General features: G+C 42.7%; 1 protein-coding gene across 1 annotated transcript in view; it reads left to right on the forward strand.

The window, feature by feature from the left end:
• The first annotated feature begins 3,782 nt into the window (after positions 1-3,782).
• The window catches only part of GOLPH3 (golgi phosphoprotein 3), a 60,841-nt gene continuing 47,960 nt past the window's right edge, over positions 3,783-16,663 (forward strand). Inside the window, exon 1 of the mRNA XM_025867436.2 lies at positions 3,783-4,354. Within this exon, the coding sequence (XP_025723221.1) occupies positions 4,130-4,354 (225 nt within the window). The 5' untranslated portion in view covers positions 3,783-4,129. The remainder of the gene's footprint in view (positions 4,355-16,663) is intronic.

Genomic DNA, 16,663 nt, shown 5'->3' on the forward strand with positions numbered 1-16,663 from the left:
AGTAAACGGTTGTCGTAATCTGGGATTCTGAGAAAGCAGAGCCCAAGACAAAGGCTTTTGTGCCACTATTTTGTTAGAGAGTGTAACTCCCAAGAACAGAAGCGAGGAAGAGGGGGAGGGTGGAGTGAAGGGCAGAGACGTAGCAGGAACGTGTTGTTGAACTTGCTGCAGCTAAGTACCTCAGAGAAATTGTAGAAAGGATCTCAGTGACCCATTTGAGGAGAGAAAGGGGAACTTTACCCGCTTTAAGTGCTGACTCCCTTGTACTTCTAGGTTCCTCTGCTTGGGCATAAGTGTGCCGGCAGGCTTTGCTGCACGAGGAGGTAGGGGTTTATGTGGTGCAGGAACAGCACCTTCTCTGCAGGATTCTGGTGGGGTTAACTGGAGAACATGCCTGCCACATACTCGGCAGTCAATAAATAAACAGTCACTGTTATTAGGAATATATATTTTGGTTCCCAAAATGCCATATTCTTCCTTCCTTCCTTCATTCTTTTTCTTTCTTTCCAAGTAAGGTGATTTTGAAGTCTAGCTTGTGGAAAATAAACAAGGAAAAAAAAATGCTAGAAAACCTCTGAAAAAACAATGAAGTTATGTAAAGTCTCAGTAATCTCAAGAGTGCGTATGAATAGACAGACCATGAGCATGCATTTTTGTGGACAAAGTACATGAGGCTATTCATTATATCTATTATGGCACTGTTTGTAATAGCAAGGAATTGGAAATGACCTAAATGTCCATCTACAGGGAGTTGACTAAAGAAAAAAGTATATTACAATAGAATACAATGCAGCCGAAACAAAGTATGAAGAAGCTGTTAAGTATTGATATAGAATGTTTTCCAACATTAAGTGAAAAAAATCAAGATACGAAACAAGTGTATTATGTGCTATTATTTGCATAAAAAAGGAAGGAAACTGTTTTCATACTTGTTTGAATATACATAAAAAAAATCTCTGGAAGGAAATCCAAGAAAATGTTAGTAAAAGTCAGTTATTTTACCAGCAAAAATGGGTTTATTTGGGAGCACCAGAGAAATGCAATAATAGGTAGTGCAGTTAAGGCTCCCTTTTGTAGCCTCCCCCGTCTAGCCTCCTGACCTCTACTTTAGTGAGGTTTCCCTGTATTGATTTTTTTAAAATTTTTTTAAAAAGATTTTATTTATTTATTTGACAGAGAGAAGGAGCCAGAGAGCACCAGCAGAGGGAATGGCAGAGGGAGAGGGAGAAGCAGGCTCCCCACTGAGCAGGGAGCCCAACAAGGGGGCTCGATCCCAGAACCCTGGGATCATGACCTGAGCCAAAGATGGTTGAGCCGACGCTTAACCATCTGAGCCACCCCGGCACCGCTCCCTGTGTTGATTTTCATAACAATACTATTTTTTAAAGTTTATTTATGTATTTTTAATAATCTCTACACCCAACTGTGGGGCTCCATCTCACAACCCCCAGATCAAGAGTTGCACGCTCTACTGACCAAGCCAGCTTCACACCCCCGATTTTCATAACAATACTATTAGTTGTCACCTATTTGTTCGTATAAGCACCCAGGTATTTTAATACCTATCACTGCAGAACTGCATAAGATGTTAACTAAACGTAGTGTCTTAGGACAACCAATATTTATTATCTCACAGTTTTTGTAGCTCAGAAGTTCAGGACTGGCTCAGAGTCTTTCATGAGATTGCAATCAAGTATGAACTAAGGACTTGACTGGGGCTGGGAGATCTGCTTCCCAGAATGGCTCACTCCTATTGTTCTGTGCCTGGGGTCTCAGTTCCTCCCCAAGTGGACCTCTCCATAAAACTGTTTGAGTGTTTAAGATATGGCAGCTGGCCTCTCTCAGAGTGAATGATCTGAGAGATAGAGAGAGACAGAGGAGAGGGGTGGGGAGAGGGAGAACAAGCTCCGACTTTTATGATCTAGTCTAAGTTACACGGAGTCTCACCGCCACAGTCTACTAATTTGCAGAGAGTCAGAGTCAGGCCCACACTCAAGGGGAGGGGAGTAAGGCTTCCTCTTCTGAGAGGCGCATCAGAGAATTTGTTGCAGTATTTTTGAAACCACCAGGTGAGGAGAAGAGGGGAAAAACTGGGTGACCAGGGGCAGGGCTGGAAGGAAGATTTTCACTATATTAATTTTTTATTCCTTGAACTATATGGATTTGACTATACTAAACAAATAATTAAATTTCTTTTAAAAAGAAACATTTTAAGCTATTTGGGAAATAATTGGTAGAGAAATAAAAGGAAAAAAAAAGAGTTGAACAGGATGTTGAATGGGAGAAATCGGTTGAGGTGAAATTGACCTTTGCCCTGAAAGATAGGAAAAAAAGGGAGGGTCTACTTTGTGCTCCCCTTGCTCTCTCCTCCCCACCTCGGATTTAGCATTTTCACTTTCCAGGGTTTGGGGTGGTGATGATGGTGTGCGGCCAGGAGTTTTGGATAATGGGTTTGTGAAGAGGGGAGGGAGAACTCTGTAGCGAGAATGTTCTATGGGATAGTTTTACTGTGGGCGTTTATCATTTATTACAGCTCAAGTCCTGTTACAACAATATATTTCTCCTGTCTACATCATTCTGTAGCCACAGCCTGTGGTCATTGTTGATTTTAAGTTATACCGCATGGCATCCGATACCATTTCTGGATGTTTTGTTTATAAGCTCCACCCTTCCGGCCCTCCAAACTCCCCCTCAGGTTTGACATCTATGCTATATCATAACTTGCATAAACTGTCAAGCACGCCAAGAGGATTTCACCTGGTAATAAAATTGGGGGAGATTTAATTTGTACAAAGACGTGGCATGAAACCCAACGGGTTTATTGTCTCTATAAAAAGATCGTTAAGGTCAAGTGTACTGACGTGTACAGTACTAACTGTATTCACTGCGCCTGGTTCACTTTACAAGTCGGAGGCAAGGAAAGTTTTTTTTTTTTTAAAGATTTTATTTATTTATTTGAGAGAGAGAGAGAACGAGAGATAGAAAGCACGAGAGGGAAGAGGGTCAGAGGGAGAAGCAGACTCCCTGCTCAGCAGGAAGCCCGATGTGGGACTCGATCCCGCGACTCCAGGATCATGACCTGAGCCGAAGGCAGTCGCTTAACCAACTGAGCCACCCAGGCGCCCGGCGAGTTAAGTTTTATAAACAAAACTATTCAATTTGTTCTAACCTCTCTTTAATACACGTAGTAAACACTAAAAGTCCACTTTCAGGCCATTTAAATGCAGTTATTCCTTCTGAAGGGTCAGGGCGCATGGGCACAGAGCGAACTCTCTCCTCGCTCCATCAGCAGCGAGCAAAGTCCTTCCTGTGTCTCTTGGGGACCCCGGACTCCAAGCCGGGTCCCTGCCCCCCGCCGCCCCTTCCCCCGCCCGCGGCCAGCTCCGAGGATGGTGGTGTTGGGGGTGGTAAGGGCATGGCTTGAGGCTGAGCGGGGTCCACCCTCGCAAACCCACGGCTCCCCCATTCGTGGGGGGCTTGCCAGTCTCTGGCTGCAGGCCCTCTTTTTCGAGGGGCCAAGGGGGAGGCGGACGGAGGGCACGTCACGGGCCACGGGAGGGGGACCGCGGGCCCGGCGGCCAAGGGACGCCAAGTTGAGGGCGAGCGCCCGCGGAGACCCCAGAGCCCGGGAAGGGGTCACAGTCTGCGGACCCCAGCCCTCGCCCCCGCCGCCGGGTCCCGGTCCGGCGCTTCCGGCGCCCTCCCGGACCGCCCCGCCCCGAGCCGGCTGTGCCACATCCTCCGGTGACGTCAGTCAGCGCCGCCATATTGGGAAGGCGCAGCCGCCGCCGCCGCCGCCGCCGCCGCCACCACCACCGTCACTACCACCACCACCACCACCACCACCACCTCCACCTCCACCCTCCACCTCCTTCTCTACCTAGGAGCTCGGGCTGCCTCGGGGCTCGCGGCCGCAGGAGGAAAGAGCCCTTCTTCCGCCTCGCCGGCGTCCGGCCCGCCCGTTTCGCCTCGACCCGTCTCCCCATGACTGCTCCCGGCCCAGCTGCCGACCGACGCCGCCCCGGAGCCGGGATTTAACACGGAAGCCCGGGTCAGGGGCCGCGGGGGGAGGAGGAGGGAGACCCGGTAGGTCCCGCGTCCCTCTCGGCCCGGCGTCTCGGCGGGAGCCATGACCTCGCTGACCCAGCGCAGCTCGGGCCTGGTGCAGCGGCGCACCGAGGCCTCCCGCAACGCCGCGGACAAGGAGCGGGTGACGGGCGGCGGCGGCGGCAGCAGCGAGGACGACGCGCAGAGCCGCCGCGACGAGCAGGACGACGACGACAAGGGCGACTCCAAGGAAACAAGGCTGACCCTGATGGAGGAGGTGCTCCTGCTGGGCCTCAAGGACCGAGAGGTGCGGGCGCGGCGGGCAGGGCGGGGGCGGCCGGAGTTTGGCGGCCGGCGCGGGGCCCGGGCGCGGGCGGGAGCCCGGCCTCCGGCTCTGCGCGTCTGCCCTCCGAGTTCCTGAGCTGAGCGCCCAGCTGGCCCGGTGCTTCCAGATCCTCCCCGCACCGATTGCTTGGATTTTCCCTTCCTCCTTACATAGTCACTCCTTTGATTTTGACTCCCTGGCGGTCTGTCTGTCTTCCTTTTTCCGCCTGTTTAACCCGTATAGACCCCGGGGTACAATCCCACCTGGAGACTGCCCGTTAGAGTGAAACACCCGGAACCACCAGCGCCCCGAACTCTGGGTTTCGCAGGTTTTAGGACCTGGGAGGGCTCCACGGATCTGCTTTTTGGGAGATTAAAAAAAAAAAAAAAAAAAAAAAAGCCAAAACTTAAAGTGTACTGTTTGGAATTTTGAAAAATTTCGGTGAAATGGTAATGGAGGCAAAAGTTGTTTTACATCTGATAAAGTTAAAAGTCCAACAAAATTCTCATGTCACCTCCTGGAAAATGACTTCCTAGGTAACCTTCCTTTGGGTAAGAGATTATTTTTAGTATCACTTTTATATTTTATCAGTTCACTAGTCTCCAGAAAATCTTGCCATCTTATGGAAGGACTTTTTTGGGGGGTGCTAAAAATGTTGGGTTTGTGATTTGATGAAAGGCCTCACAGCCATAGGTAGGTTACAGTTGATATAGATCTGTTTTCGTGTTGTGATTTGGAAAGATTATTTTCACCTTGGTATCTTTTGAGAATTTTCACACAGAAAAGTTGGAGAAAAATGCTAAAGTGGACATCTGTATATTCTCCTAGGTTCTGTCATTAACGTTTTCCTGTATTTGCTTCATCACATATCTGTTTATTTACAAAAATTGTTGTTAGAGATTTGCAGCCAGTCAGCCAGATGAATGGATATTCTATAAATCACATATGGTGAGGTAGTTCTAGAAGCTTGTTTTATCTCAGCATGGAATCTACAAACAGTACATTTTGAGAGTCAGATACAGAAAATACAGAAATATCCAAGTTATGTTTTGATTTTTTTTTTAAAGATTTTATTTATTCATTTGTGAGAGAGACAGAGAGATAACAAGCAGAGGGAGAGGGAGAGGGAGAAGCAGACTCCCTGCTGAGCAAGGAGCCCGATGTGGGACTCGATCCCAGGACCCTGGGATCATGACCTGAGCCGAAGGCAGACGCTTAACCATCTGAGCCACCCAGGCGCCCCTATGTTTTGATTTTTAATAGTTTTCCCAATTCACAAAGGTGGGCAAAAAATGTAATCCTTATAATACAGTTTAGTCTTATTTCACCAAAACTTACTAGATATAGGTGAGTTTTATATGGACTGTGGCCTCCTAGTATTTGGTGAATTAAAATTTACTTTGACATAAATGTCTAGAATATTTGCAATATTTAGGTTTCCCATTTGCAGGTTTTAATAATGATCACTTGAAAAGAGGTCCCTCTGGGTGTGAAAGGGGCTCAGTGTGTTTATTAATTACTGAGTTATGGAAGCAGACTGTATGTGAAATTCCTTTTTGTTCTTTGGGAAAACAACCTCCAGATCTTCCTCAATTTATGACAGGGTTATGTTCTGATAAACCCGTCATAGATTGAATATTCTGAGTTGAAAATGCATTTAATACCCCTAACCTACCAAACATCATAGCTTAGCTTAGCCTACCTTAAACGTGCTCAGAACGTTTACGTTAGCCTGCGGTTGAGCAGAATCGTCTATCACAATGTTTATTTTATAATGAAGTGTTGAATAGTTCATGTAATTTTTTGAATGCTGTATTGAGAGTGAAAAAGAGAATGGCTCTAAGTCTATCATTGGTTATGCTTGTGGTCCTGTGGCTGTGCCTAGCAAATTGTATGCATATCACCAGCCCAGGAAAAGATCAAAATTTGAAGTATCACTCTTGTACAGCCATAAAGTTGAAAAATTGTTAAGTTGGGGATGGTCTGTTGATGTCGTGTGTCCTAGAAATGTGATTTTAGGAAGTATTCAACTTGCCAAAGTTTTAGGCTTCACAATTTAGAATCTTGGTAATAAACATTTTTCTTTAAGTCTTTATCTTTTTCCTTTGGAACGAAAGTAACATTTTAGAAAATACAGAAAAAAATGAAGAAAGCAAGTCATCTTTATTCCTGTATGAATGTTTTGGTTTATAGTTTTTGATAGTTTTCTGTGTGGATACGTCCTGTGCGTAAAACTAAAACTTAACCAAGAAACAAAAACCCCCAACTAAAACCAAAATTAGCTTTTGGATTTGAGTCACTTCAAGTGAGAAATTATGGTGAAAAAGCCCCTTTTTTTCCTCAAGTATATGTTACTGGAAAAGGTTAAGCTAAGGCATATTGACTTGCTCTGTTTCTGTGCTTGATTTTCATAAGATAAAGAAGAAGCTTAATGGTACTTTTTTTTTTTAAGATTTTATTTATTCATTTGAGAGAGAGACAGAGATAGTGAGTGTGAGCAGAGGGGAGAGGCAAAGGGAGAGGGAGAAGCAGATTCCTTGCTGAGTCAGGAGCCCAATGCGGGGCTTGATTCCCAGGACCTGGAGATCATGACCTGAGCTGAAGGGAGACATTTAGTCATCTGAGCCACCCAGGTGCCCTGAAGCTTAAGGGTACTTAAAAAATGTAGACGATTTAAATTTCTCTGGTGGCAAGGTAATTGAAACCATGTGTTGTGTTTATGTCAGGAGCCACTATACTTTGCCATATCCTGGCTAAGGTTCAGACACTAGCGAATTCTATTTTCTTGCTGATTTCAGCAGTCACATAGAGAAATTTTCTATTTCCCCTTTTGCAGGCAGGGAGTTGAAGTGGAAGTGGGTGGGCTTGGGATTTGGCATTGCTTTAGATTTAGGTTTTAGGGATTAACCTATATAACTTCTGTCCACATCTTTACAAAACTAGTAACCAAACCTGTCACCTTCTCCATAAGTTTTGGGAGATTCCCCCCCCCCCATGTCTTCAACTTGTATCCCTCTTTTTAGGAGGTCAGGAATTACTCTTGAGAGCCTAGGCATTTATGCTTGTTAATATTAGATTTTAATTTATGTTTGATATTAAGTTCCAAGCTTTAGGCACAATATATGGCTTAATAAATTCACTGCTTTAGCTTAGCATCCATCTTTGTTATCTTTGGGTACTCTTAAGATGTTAAAACCTAAATTTTAAGGTTCGGCAGGTCATTAATGATACATTGTATATGGGTGTGTGAACTACTGTATTTGAATCCAAATGAGAAAAAGTGTAAAGAAATTATAAAATGGTGAAAATTAGTTTTACTCGGACTTTTTTTTCTTTTTTAAAGATATTATTTACTTGGGGGCGGGGGGGTGGGGTAGTGCCCACAAGAGGAGGACAAGCAGGGGGAGGGGCAGAAGCAGGGAGCCAGGGATCATGACCTGAGCCTAAGGCAGATGCTTAACCCACTGAGCCACCCAGATGCCCCTTACTTTGACTTTTAGAAAAAAACTGAGACATTATGGCTTTTGAAAAATAGTTTTTGTTCAATGTGTACAGGAAAGTGCATTTGGTGTGATGAATTTTCACAGACTGAACACAGCTGTTGAACAGCACCTAGATCAAGAAAAAGAGCATGACCACTTCCCAGAAGGCCCAGTTGCTGCCTTTCCAGTTACTGCCTAATACCTCAAGGGTAGCCACTAGCCTTACTTTAGAATTCAGCATAGAATAGTTTTGTTCATTTTTGTACTTCCGTTTGCATCTTTTGCATTGTGACAGTCATCCGTATTATGTAGGTTGTCATTTGTTCATTTTCTTTGAATTATCCATCTTTTAACACATCTATAATCTACAGTATTTAAAAAATGACATTGATTTACCTCCTGAATCTAGTGTCCCTCCTGTCCTCTTTACTGAACAGAAGGCTCAGCTTGCCAACAAGCAGGTGGTGGTTTGGCCTCAGATTACCTATTGGGAGTGACTCTAAAGTCATTGTGAGGATTTTTCTTCTTTTTTTGAATTTAGGTACACATTTTACACTTTTTACCAATGATTTTCCTTTGTGGCTTTTGTTAAAATACAGATGCTTAGACCCCTCTGGGGATTCTGGTGCTCAGTCTGGATGGAGCATCAATGACATAGATATTGAAGTAAATCTTAAGGGGCCACAGCAAGGATGGCATTAGATTTAAACTTGAATTCAACTTCCAAATTAGCAAGATTCCTGTAATCTTCCCCTGACTGTTTGTTTGAAGGGGGAGGGCAGCCAATGAGCCAGATATTTTCTTTTCCCTGACTGTTTGATTTTTCCATAGATGCCTCCAAGAATCAATAGAGTTTTCAGAATGCCTCATGGAGGGTTACCTCAAGTGGTGTCATATACTTTTTTTTTCATTTTATTTATTTCTTTATTTCCTCAGGACATCATTATTTATTAAAAATTTTATTTTTTTAAAGATTCATTTCTTTGACAGAGAGGGAGAGCACAAGGAGGGGGAGCAGGAGAGGGAGAAGTGGACTCCCTGCTGAGCAGGGAGCCCGATGCGGGACTCCATCCCAGGACCCTGGGATCATGACCTGAGCCGAAGGCAGACTCTTAACTGAGCCACCCAGGCGCCCCTATTAAATTTTGAGTGAAGTATATTTGACATATTAGTTTTAGATACATAACGGTGATTTGACAATTACAAACATTTCAAAATGCTCACCTTGATAAGTTTAGTTACCATCTGTCAATGTACAAAGTTATTACCATATTATTGACTAATCCCTATGTTGTACTTCCTATCCCCTTGACTTATTTTATTTTATTTTAATTAATTTAAGTAGGCTCTAGGAATCTTGCTAATTTGGAAGTTGAATTCAACTCCAGTGTAGAGCCCAACATGGGGCTTGAACTCATGACCCTGGGATCAAGCCCCGAGCTGAGATCAAGAGTCTGACGCTTAAGTGAGCCACCCAGGCGCCCTTGACTTACTTATTTTATAACTGGAAGTTTGTAACTCTTAGTCCCCTTCACCTATTTCACTCATCCCCCCCATCCTCTGCCCACTGGCAACCACCAGTTTATTCTTTGTGTTTATGAGTGTTTCTATTTTTGTTGTTCATTTGGGTGTGAGATACTTTTAAATATTTTCATTGATGGCAGATCTTAGTGCTTTAATGTTGGATTTAATTATTTAAGTGGCCAGGTATAAGTTAGAGTGTGCCTGGGGAATAGTAGAAGTGGAAAGAGGTGCCATAGTCCTTGTCTGAGATGTATCTTTTGTTTTACATACATTCTTTAAGCCTCCTGAGCCTCAGAGTTGTTTTTTTTTTAAGATTTTATTTATTTATTTGTCAGAGAGAAAGAGAGCGCACAAGCAGGGGGAGTGGCAGGCAGAGGGAGAAGCAGGCTCCCTGCTGAACAAGGAGCCCAGTGTGGGACTCGATCCCAGAACCCTGGGATCATGACCTGAGCTGAAGGCAGACGCTTAACCTGCTGAGCCACCCAGGCGTCCCGAGCCTCAGAGTTTTTTAAAATGGAGAAATAATTCTCTCCCATGGCTCTGATTGGACTGTTGTGGACATTTATTGTTTTATTCTCCACCATGTTGTGTCCTCCCTCTCCTTACCCCTTCCTCACGTCCTTTTATAGGGGTTCCCCTGTTGTGTGTAGCCCTAGGTTGCCCTCTTGAAGCATTTACCCCTCTCCTTTTGTAGTGCAGTCACACCCAGGCTTTTCCAATCAGATTTTTTCTCCCAGGGCTTTGGATCTTGATAATGGAACAGGCTGTGGAGTTTTTGGAGACCTGTCAAGTGGTGCCAGTGGGTGGATCAGAATGTTTTCTGACATGGTTCCTTGAGATTACTGTTCTCTGACATGATTCTTGAGCTTCTTTCTCCCTAGCCCATAGGTGCTGTGTTTTCCATCCTGGTTTACCATGTACCTTTCCCCTAGTTTTCAATTTTTGTTTTTTTGTTTGTTTTTAAGTAAGCTCTACCCTCAGTGCGCAGCTCAAATTCACAATGCCAAGATCAGGAGTCACCTGCTTTACTGATTGAGCCAGCCAGACACCCCTTCAGGCACCTTTCAGTTTTGTAATCTGCAATATCCTTGCATTAAAAGTCTTTTTTTTTTTTTTTAAGATTTTATTTATTTATTTGAGAGAGAGAGAGAGAGCGCACGAGCCAAGAGAGGGAGAAGCAGGCTCCCCGCTGAGCAGGGAGCCTGGATTTGGGATTTGATCCCAGGACCCCTGGATCATGACCCGAGCGTAAAGGCAGACGCTCAACTGACTGAGCCACCCAGGCTCCCTAAAGTCTTTTTTTTTTTTTTTAAAGATTTTATTTATTTATTTGACAGAGAGAGATAGCAAGAGAAGGAACACAAGCAGGGGGAGAGGCAGAGGGAGAGGGAGAAGCAGTCTCCCCGCGGAGCAGGGAGCCCAAGGCAGGGCCCAATCCCAGGACCCTGGGATCATGACCTGAGCCAAAGGCAGATGCCCAACGACTGAGCCACCCAGGCGCCCCCTAAAGTCTTTTTTTAAAGGCCACCTGGCTGGCTTTTAGTCAGTGGAGTGTGCGACTCTTGATCCTGGGGTTGTGAGCTCAAGTACCACATTGGGTGCGGAGATTACTTAAAAAAATAAAATGTTAAAAAATAAATAAATAAAATGTTTAAAAAGTCCTTTTTAGGGGCACCTGGGTGGCTCAGTCGTTAGGCATCTGCCTTCGGCTCGGGTCATGATCCCAGGGTGCTGGGATTGAGCCCTGCGTTGGTCTCCCTGCTCAGTGGGGAGCCTGCTTCTCCCTCTCCCACTTCCCCTGCTTGTGTTCCCTCTCTCGCTGTGTCTCTCTCTGTCAAATTAATAAAAAAAAAAAAAGGTCCCTTTTAAAAGATAGCCACAGTCTATTACTAATGTTTCTAATGCTTGTAGACAAGAACCTTAATGTAATAATTTCATCCTGTATCTTGAAGAATAAGTAGGTAGTTCAGCTGAATAATATACCCTAATATAAAATAATTAAGTAACTAAAATGGTGGAACTCACTTTTTGCGTGGCTTTTAAACTGGCTTCAAAGATTGATCACAGAGATGTACCAGTTTTGGAATAAGGTTCTTAAGGTCACTGTTTTGAGATACAGTACTTATCAAGATGTATAATTTTATTTAAAAATCTTGCTCTGCATGCAGTGATACATACCATCTTTGAATATTAAATTTAACTAGAAATCCATTCTGCAGATATTCAGAATTTCAACATGTGCTAAGATTTTAGTAACTTAAAGTATAACAAAGGCTTCTGAGCTTTGGAATTTTGTGATTCCTTTATTAATACAAATAATATTCTCTTCATATTTTCAAAGATTGAATTTTCATTTTTTCAGGTGTATTTAAGAGTAGGTACACAGCATAAGACACACAGGATCTCAAAAATTAGTTTTTGGAGTTCATTGAACGAACCATTTGTACCTTTTTTTTTTTTTTAGGTTTTTATTTATTTATTTGACAGAGCGCACAAGCAAGGGGAGTGGCAGGCAGAGGGAGAGGGAGAAGCAGACTCCCCATTGAGCAGGGAGCCTGCTGTGGGGCTCAATCCCAGGACCCTGGGATCATGACCTGAGCCCATGGCAGCCGCTTAACTAACTGAGCTACCCAGGTGCCCCCCATTTTGTACCTTTTAAACAAGATTTTATACTATTGAAATCATTTTTAGTGCTTTGGGATTCTTTCACAGTTGGCCAACATATTCACTAATCTTCCAAGCCATCCTAATATTTGATAACTTACTAATAATTGATTATTAACTTATTAATTATCAATAAGTATTTGATATTTATTAATTTTAAACCATCTGATGGTCCCTGTATAGATCATTTGATATATGATATCATATATATGATATTTCAGAGTATTTGATAGTTATTTTTTTTTCGGAATTATTTTGATTGAAGTTTGACATATTTGATATTTAAAGAAATAAACTGTTACAGTGTCAGCTTATGTGTAAGTGTCAAAGACCTAAATCATGCTTTTTCTGTTATGTCATGGTACATTTTTGGCCCAACACTCTTCTATATCCATGCAAACTTTTCCTACTTTCTGTCAGCATAATTTTTCTGCTGTTAATCATAGTAAATGATTTCATTCAAAGTTGCTATAGTCTTTGTTTAGGCCATTCTATTTTCATGTGAATCTCCTTTTAAAGCAACACAAAGAGATTGTGCTTGTCCCGTGTTTCTTCCATTTAATAAGTATAATGACAAGTGCCAAAGGTGGGAGTCTGGTTTCATTTTGAAATTGATGTCTCTGGCTTTAGGTTTCTTTTCTTTTCTTTTCTTTTTTTTAAAGATTTTATTTATTTACTTGACAGAGAGACGGACACAGTGAGAGAGGGAACATAAGCAGGGGTAATGGAGGAGGAGAAGCAGGCTTCCTGCTGAGCAGGGAGCCCAATGTGGGGCTCGATCCCAGGACCCTGGGACCATGACCTGGACTGAAGGCACATGCTTAACGACTGAGCCACTCAGGCGCCGTAGGTTGCTTTAATCAAATCTTGAAAGACTGCTGCCTGTTACAGTAGCATGTTCAGCATTATAATGTAATTTAGTAAATATTGAGGTTTTAATTTAGGTATTACAGGTAGGTATATATAGAAAGTAGTCTGCTTCTCTTTTTGTTTGGTAAGCCTCTGATTTGTAAAGAATACAATCATGATTAAAGTACGTTATGTTATTGGAAAGAATGCTTCTGGTAGATGCATTTTTAAACTTAAAAACTTAAATTTGAAAAAGTTAACTTATTTTTAAACTTAATAAGCTATTTGGTTTACAAATTACATTAGTGGAAGAGTTCTTAAATTGGAGTTAACAGATGGAGTTTAGAAACTGAGCACTCTGCAATTGTGTATTTTTCTGGAGGAAGAGAACATAGCTTTCATCATATACTCAAAAGCATTTAGTGAACCAGAAGGTTGAAAATTACTGAATAGGAACTGTTTGTTTTAGTTTAATTTTTTGGTTTTGCTTTGTTTTCTTTTTTAAAGGTTTTATTTTTAAGTAATTTCTACACACAGTGTGGGCCTTGAACTCACAACCCTGAGATCAAGAGTTGAATGCTCCGCTCCACCCACTGAGCCAGCCAAGTACCCTGCTTTGCTCTTTTTTTTTTTTTTACAGATTTTATTTATTTATTTGACAGAGAGAGACACAGGGAGAGAAGGAACACAAGCAGGGGGAGTGGGAGAGGGAGAAGCAGGCTTCCCGCCGAGCAGGGAGCCAGATGCGGGGCTCGATCCCAGGACCCTGGGATCATGAGCTGAGCTGAATGCAGACGCCTAACGACTGAGCCAACCAGGCGCCCCAAGGGTCTTTTTTTTTTATTTAAACAAATTTTTACTTCTTTTTTTTACTAGGGGGGGGGGGGGGGGGACGGGGGGGGGAGAGGGAATCCTAAGTAGGCTCCACTTCCAGCACAGAGTCCAGCGCAGGGCCCTATTTCATAACCCTGAGATCACCACCTGAGCCGAAACTTAAGAGTCAGGCACTCAACTCACTGAGCCACCCTGGGGCTCCTGTCTTTTTCTTCTTCCTGAAAACTTAACTACAGAAGAATCCAGGTTTCAGGGTTGCCGTGAGTTGGATTTGAGGTAGGAAGCTGACATTTCTGTAGCCTGGTCATCTTGTTGAATGGCATCACAAGCTGTGTAACTACTACATCTAAAATTCTAACAATGGTCATGCATTTATCAAAGATTACTGAGCCAGACCCTTGACTAGGTACAAACACTAGAAAGAAGATCTCTGTCTTCAGGCCCATTTTATTTTAGTTCTGTGTGTCAAAACTCATAGTAAACTACAAAACTAAATTGTGTTCTAGAATTTTTTGGTAGTGAGTATCTCTCCTGGCATACACTACTACTCAGTAGGTATTTATTAAGTAAATCATGTATTTTTGATGGGGGTATTGTGATCCCTAAGGGAGTGAAAGTTGGTTCTGGGGATAATACATAGGTCATATAAACAGATGGTGTATCCATCTTACTAAAATTTCATGGGGGAGAAAGTGGTTAGGGAAAAAAGTCTGAAAAAGCTCCTTTAGGGGCAGTAATGGAGAAAAGTTGAGAAACACTGAAATGAATCAATATTGAAAATACTAAATTTGTGCTCTTACCTGAGGTTTAGAAAATTCTGATAGGACTTTTTGTAAAAGAATTTGGCTTCTAGTTCAATAGTAGAGGAACAATTTTAGCATACAATTGTAGGAGGTTGTGAGTGAAATTTTAAGATCACAGTTAATCTTGTTGGTTAATAATGTGTAGTTAAAGTTTTGTGTGTCATCCTTCTGCCCCCGCCCCCATATCCTCTAGGAGGGACTGGAAATTAGAAGACTGCTTATAAATTCCTAATGGTTATTTTTACTCTGATTTCATTTTCTAGTTTCAGTTTCCCAAACACAGCTGTTAAATTTTTATGCTATATTAACAAAATAAGCTCAAAATAACATTTAAGAATTATACTTTAAGAAAAAAAAGAATTGAACTTAAATTCCAATTTGTTCACTGAATTGAGCTTGTCCTTTAATTTTTGGATCTGTAGTACATAAAATAGAAGCAGGTTTAGTGTCCATATGTTCAGTTTAATCCAGTTATTGAACACGTTCTGTATGTCAGTCTTTTCTTGGTGGTAGAGTTTCAAAGAAAAATTTCTTACCTCAAGGAGCAATCAGTCTATGTAGAAAACATATGTGCAAATGATTTCCATAAAATAGATGGCTGCCTTTAACGGAAGGACATGATAAGTGCAGTATGGACATAGTGGGGATGCCTTAGATAGATCAGCAGCCACAGACTGCCGTGTTCTTGACTCCCTGCCTTGCCCTTGACTAGGAAGAAAAACTAGGATAAATGATTTGAATTCTTAGACCCTCAGTTTTCCCCTGGGAAAAATGGGCCTACATTTGTGGGCTGTCCCATAACCTCTAGATTATAGGGATCCCGTGAATTGGCATATGTGTAAGTGCTTTGAAAACTCTGAAGTACTGAGCAAATGCAAATGGGTAATTAGCCTCCAGAAGTGACTTAAAATTTATAGTGGTATTTATAAGTATTTAATATTTTCCTATTTTTATTGTTTCTTGACCCTCTTGTACTTTATCTACTGGGCTTAGTAGAACATTCCTCTTCTAACCCCTGTGATCACCATTTCTTCCCCCCTTTCTATGGTCCTTCCGCCTGTTTTTGATGTCCCCCCACCCCTCCAAGGGGTTCTGGTACCTGCTAGCTGACTTCAAGGCCAGGATCTTCTCTTAGGTTGGTAGGGCTGGGTTTTCTGGAGAAGGCATTAGCCCATAGTCCTTTCTACAGTCCTTTCTTTTATATTTTATTTCATTGAAGAAGATTTTCCTATTTCCTTCCTGTCTTTTAATTTATTTTTCATTTTTCCCTCACTGTAGGTCGTTTGGCTACCAAGGCCCTTCCCCGAGGGGGTTGAGAGTGGGGAGAGAAGGGAACAGCAATTTCCAAAGTTGCACTACATTACAAAATTGTACTTTTGCAAGACTTTTTGTTAATGAGTCTAGGAACAAAGTTACAAGAGAAGTCTTAGCCTTCACAAGTTTATAGTCTAGTCCCTGAGAGATAAGACATGTGGGAATTAAAGTAAGAGCGTAAAGTAGCACTATCCAAAGTGCCACTTGGGTAGTGGAGACAGTGCATTTTTTTTACTTCAGAGGAAGTAGCGAATTAGGCTGAGGCTGTCCAGGAGTGTCAGGAGCAGAGGGGAGGAGCTGGGCATTATACTACTCACAGAAGGATGGGCATTCCCTCCTAGGAGAGGAGGCGGAGCTGGGGCTTGCAACAGAATTCTGTTCACAAAGTAGTTGGAAGCTGACTGGAAATTGGTTTTGGGATTACCTTTCGTTTGATTGTCACAAATCTTTTAAGGAGGTATCTCAGCCAAGTGTCCCATGTATCTGTGAAATTTTAAATTAGAAAATTGTTTTAGGGTTGCTGGAGTGGTGGGGGATGGGAGGGACGGGGTGGCTGGGTGATGGACAGTGGGGAGGGTATGTGCTATGGTGAGCGCCGTGAATTGTGTAGGACTGTTGAATCACAGACCTGTACCCCTGAAACAAACAATACATTATATGTTAAAAAAAAAAAAAGATAGTAGGAAGGGAAAAATTGAAGGGGGGAAATTGGAGGGGGAGATGAACCATGAGAGACTGTGGACAAACTGAGGGTTCCGGGGAGGGGTGGCAGGGATGGGTTAGCCTGGTGATGGGTATTAAAGAGGGCACATACTGAAAAA

Source organism: Callorhinus ursinus, unplaced genomic scaffold, assembly GCF_003265705.2.
Source record: "Callorhinus ursinus isolate GAN/ISIS: 27379988/994484 unplaced genomic scaffold, GSC_fseal_2.0 scaffold3, whole genome shotgun sequence".
In the NCBI taxonomy this organism is placed as follows: domain Eukaryota; kingdom Metazoa; phylum Chordata; class Mammalia; order Carnivora; family Otariidae; genus Callorhinus; species Callorhinus ursinus.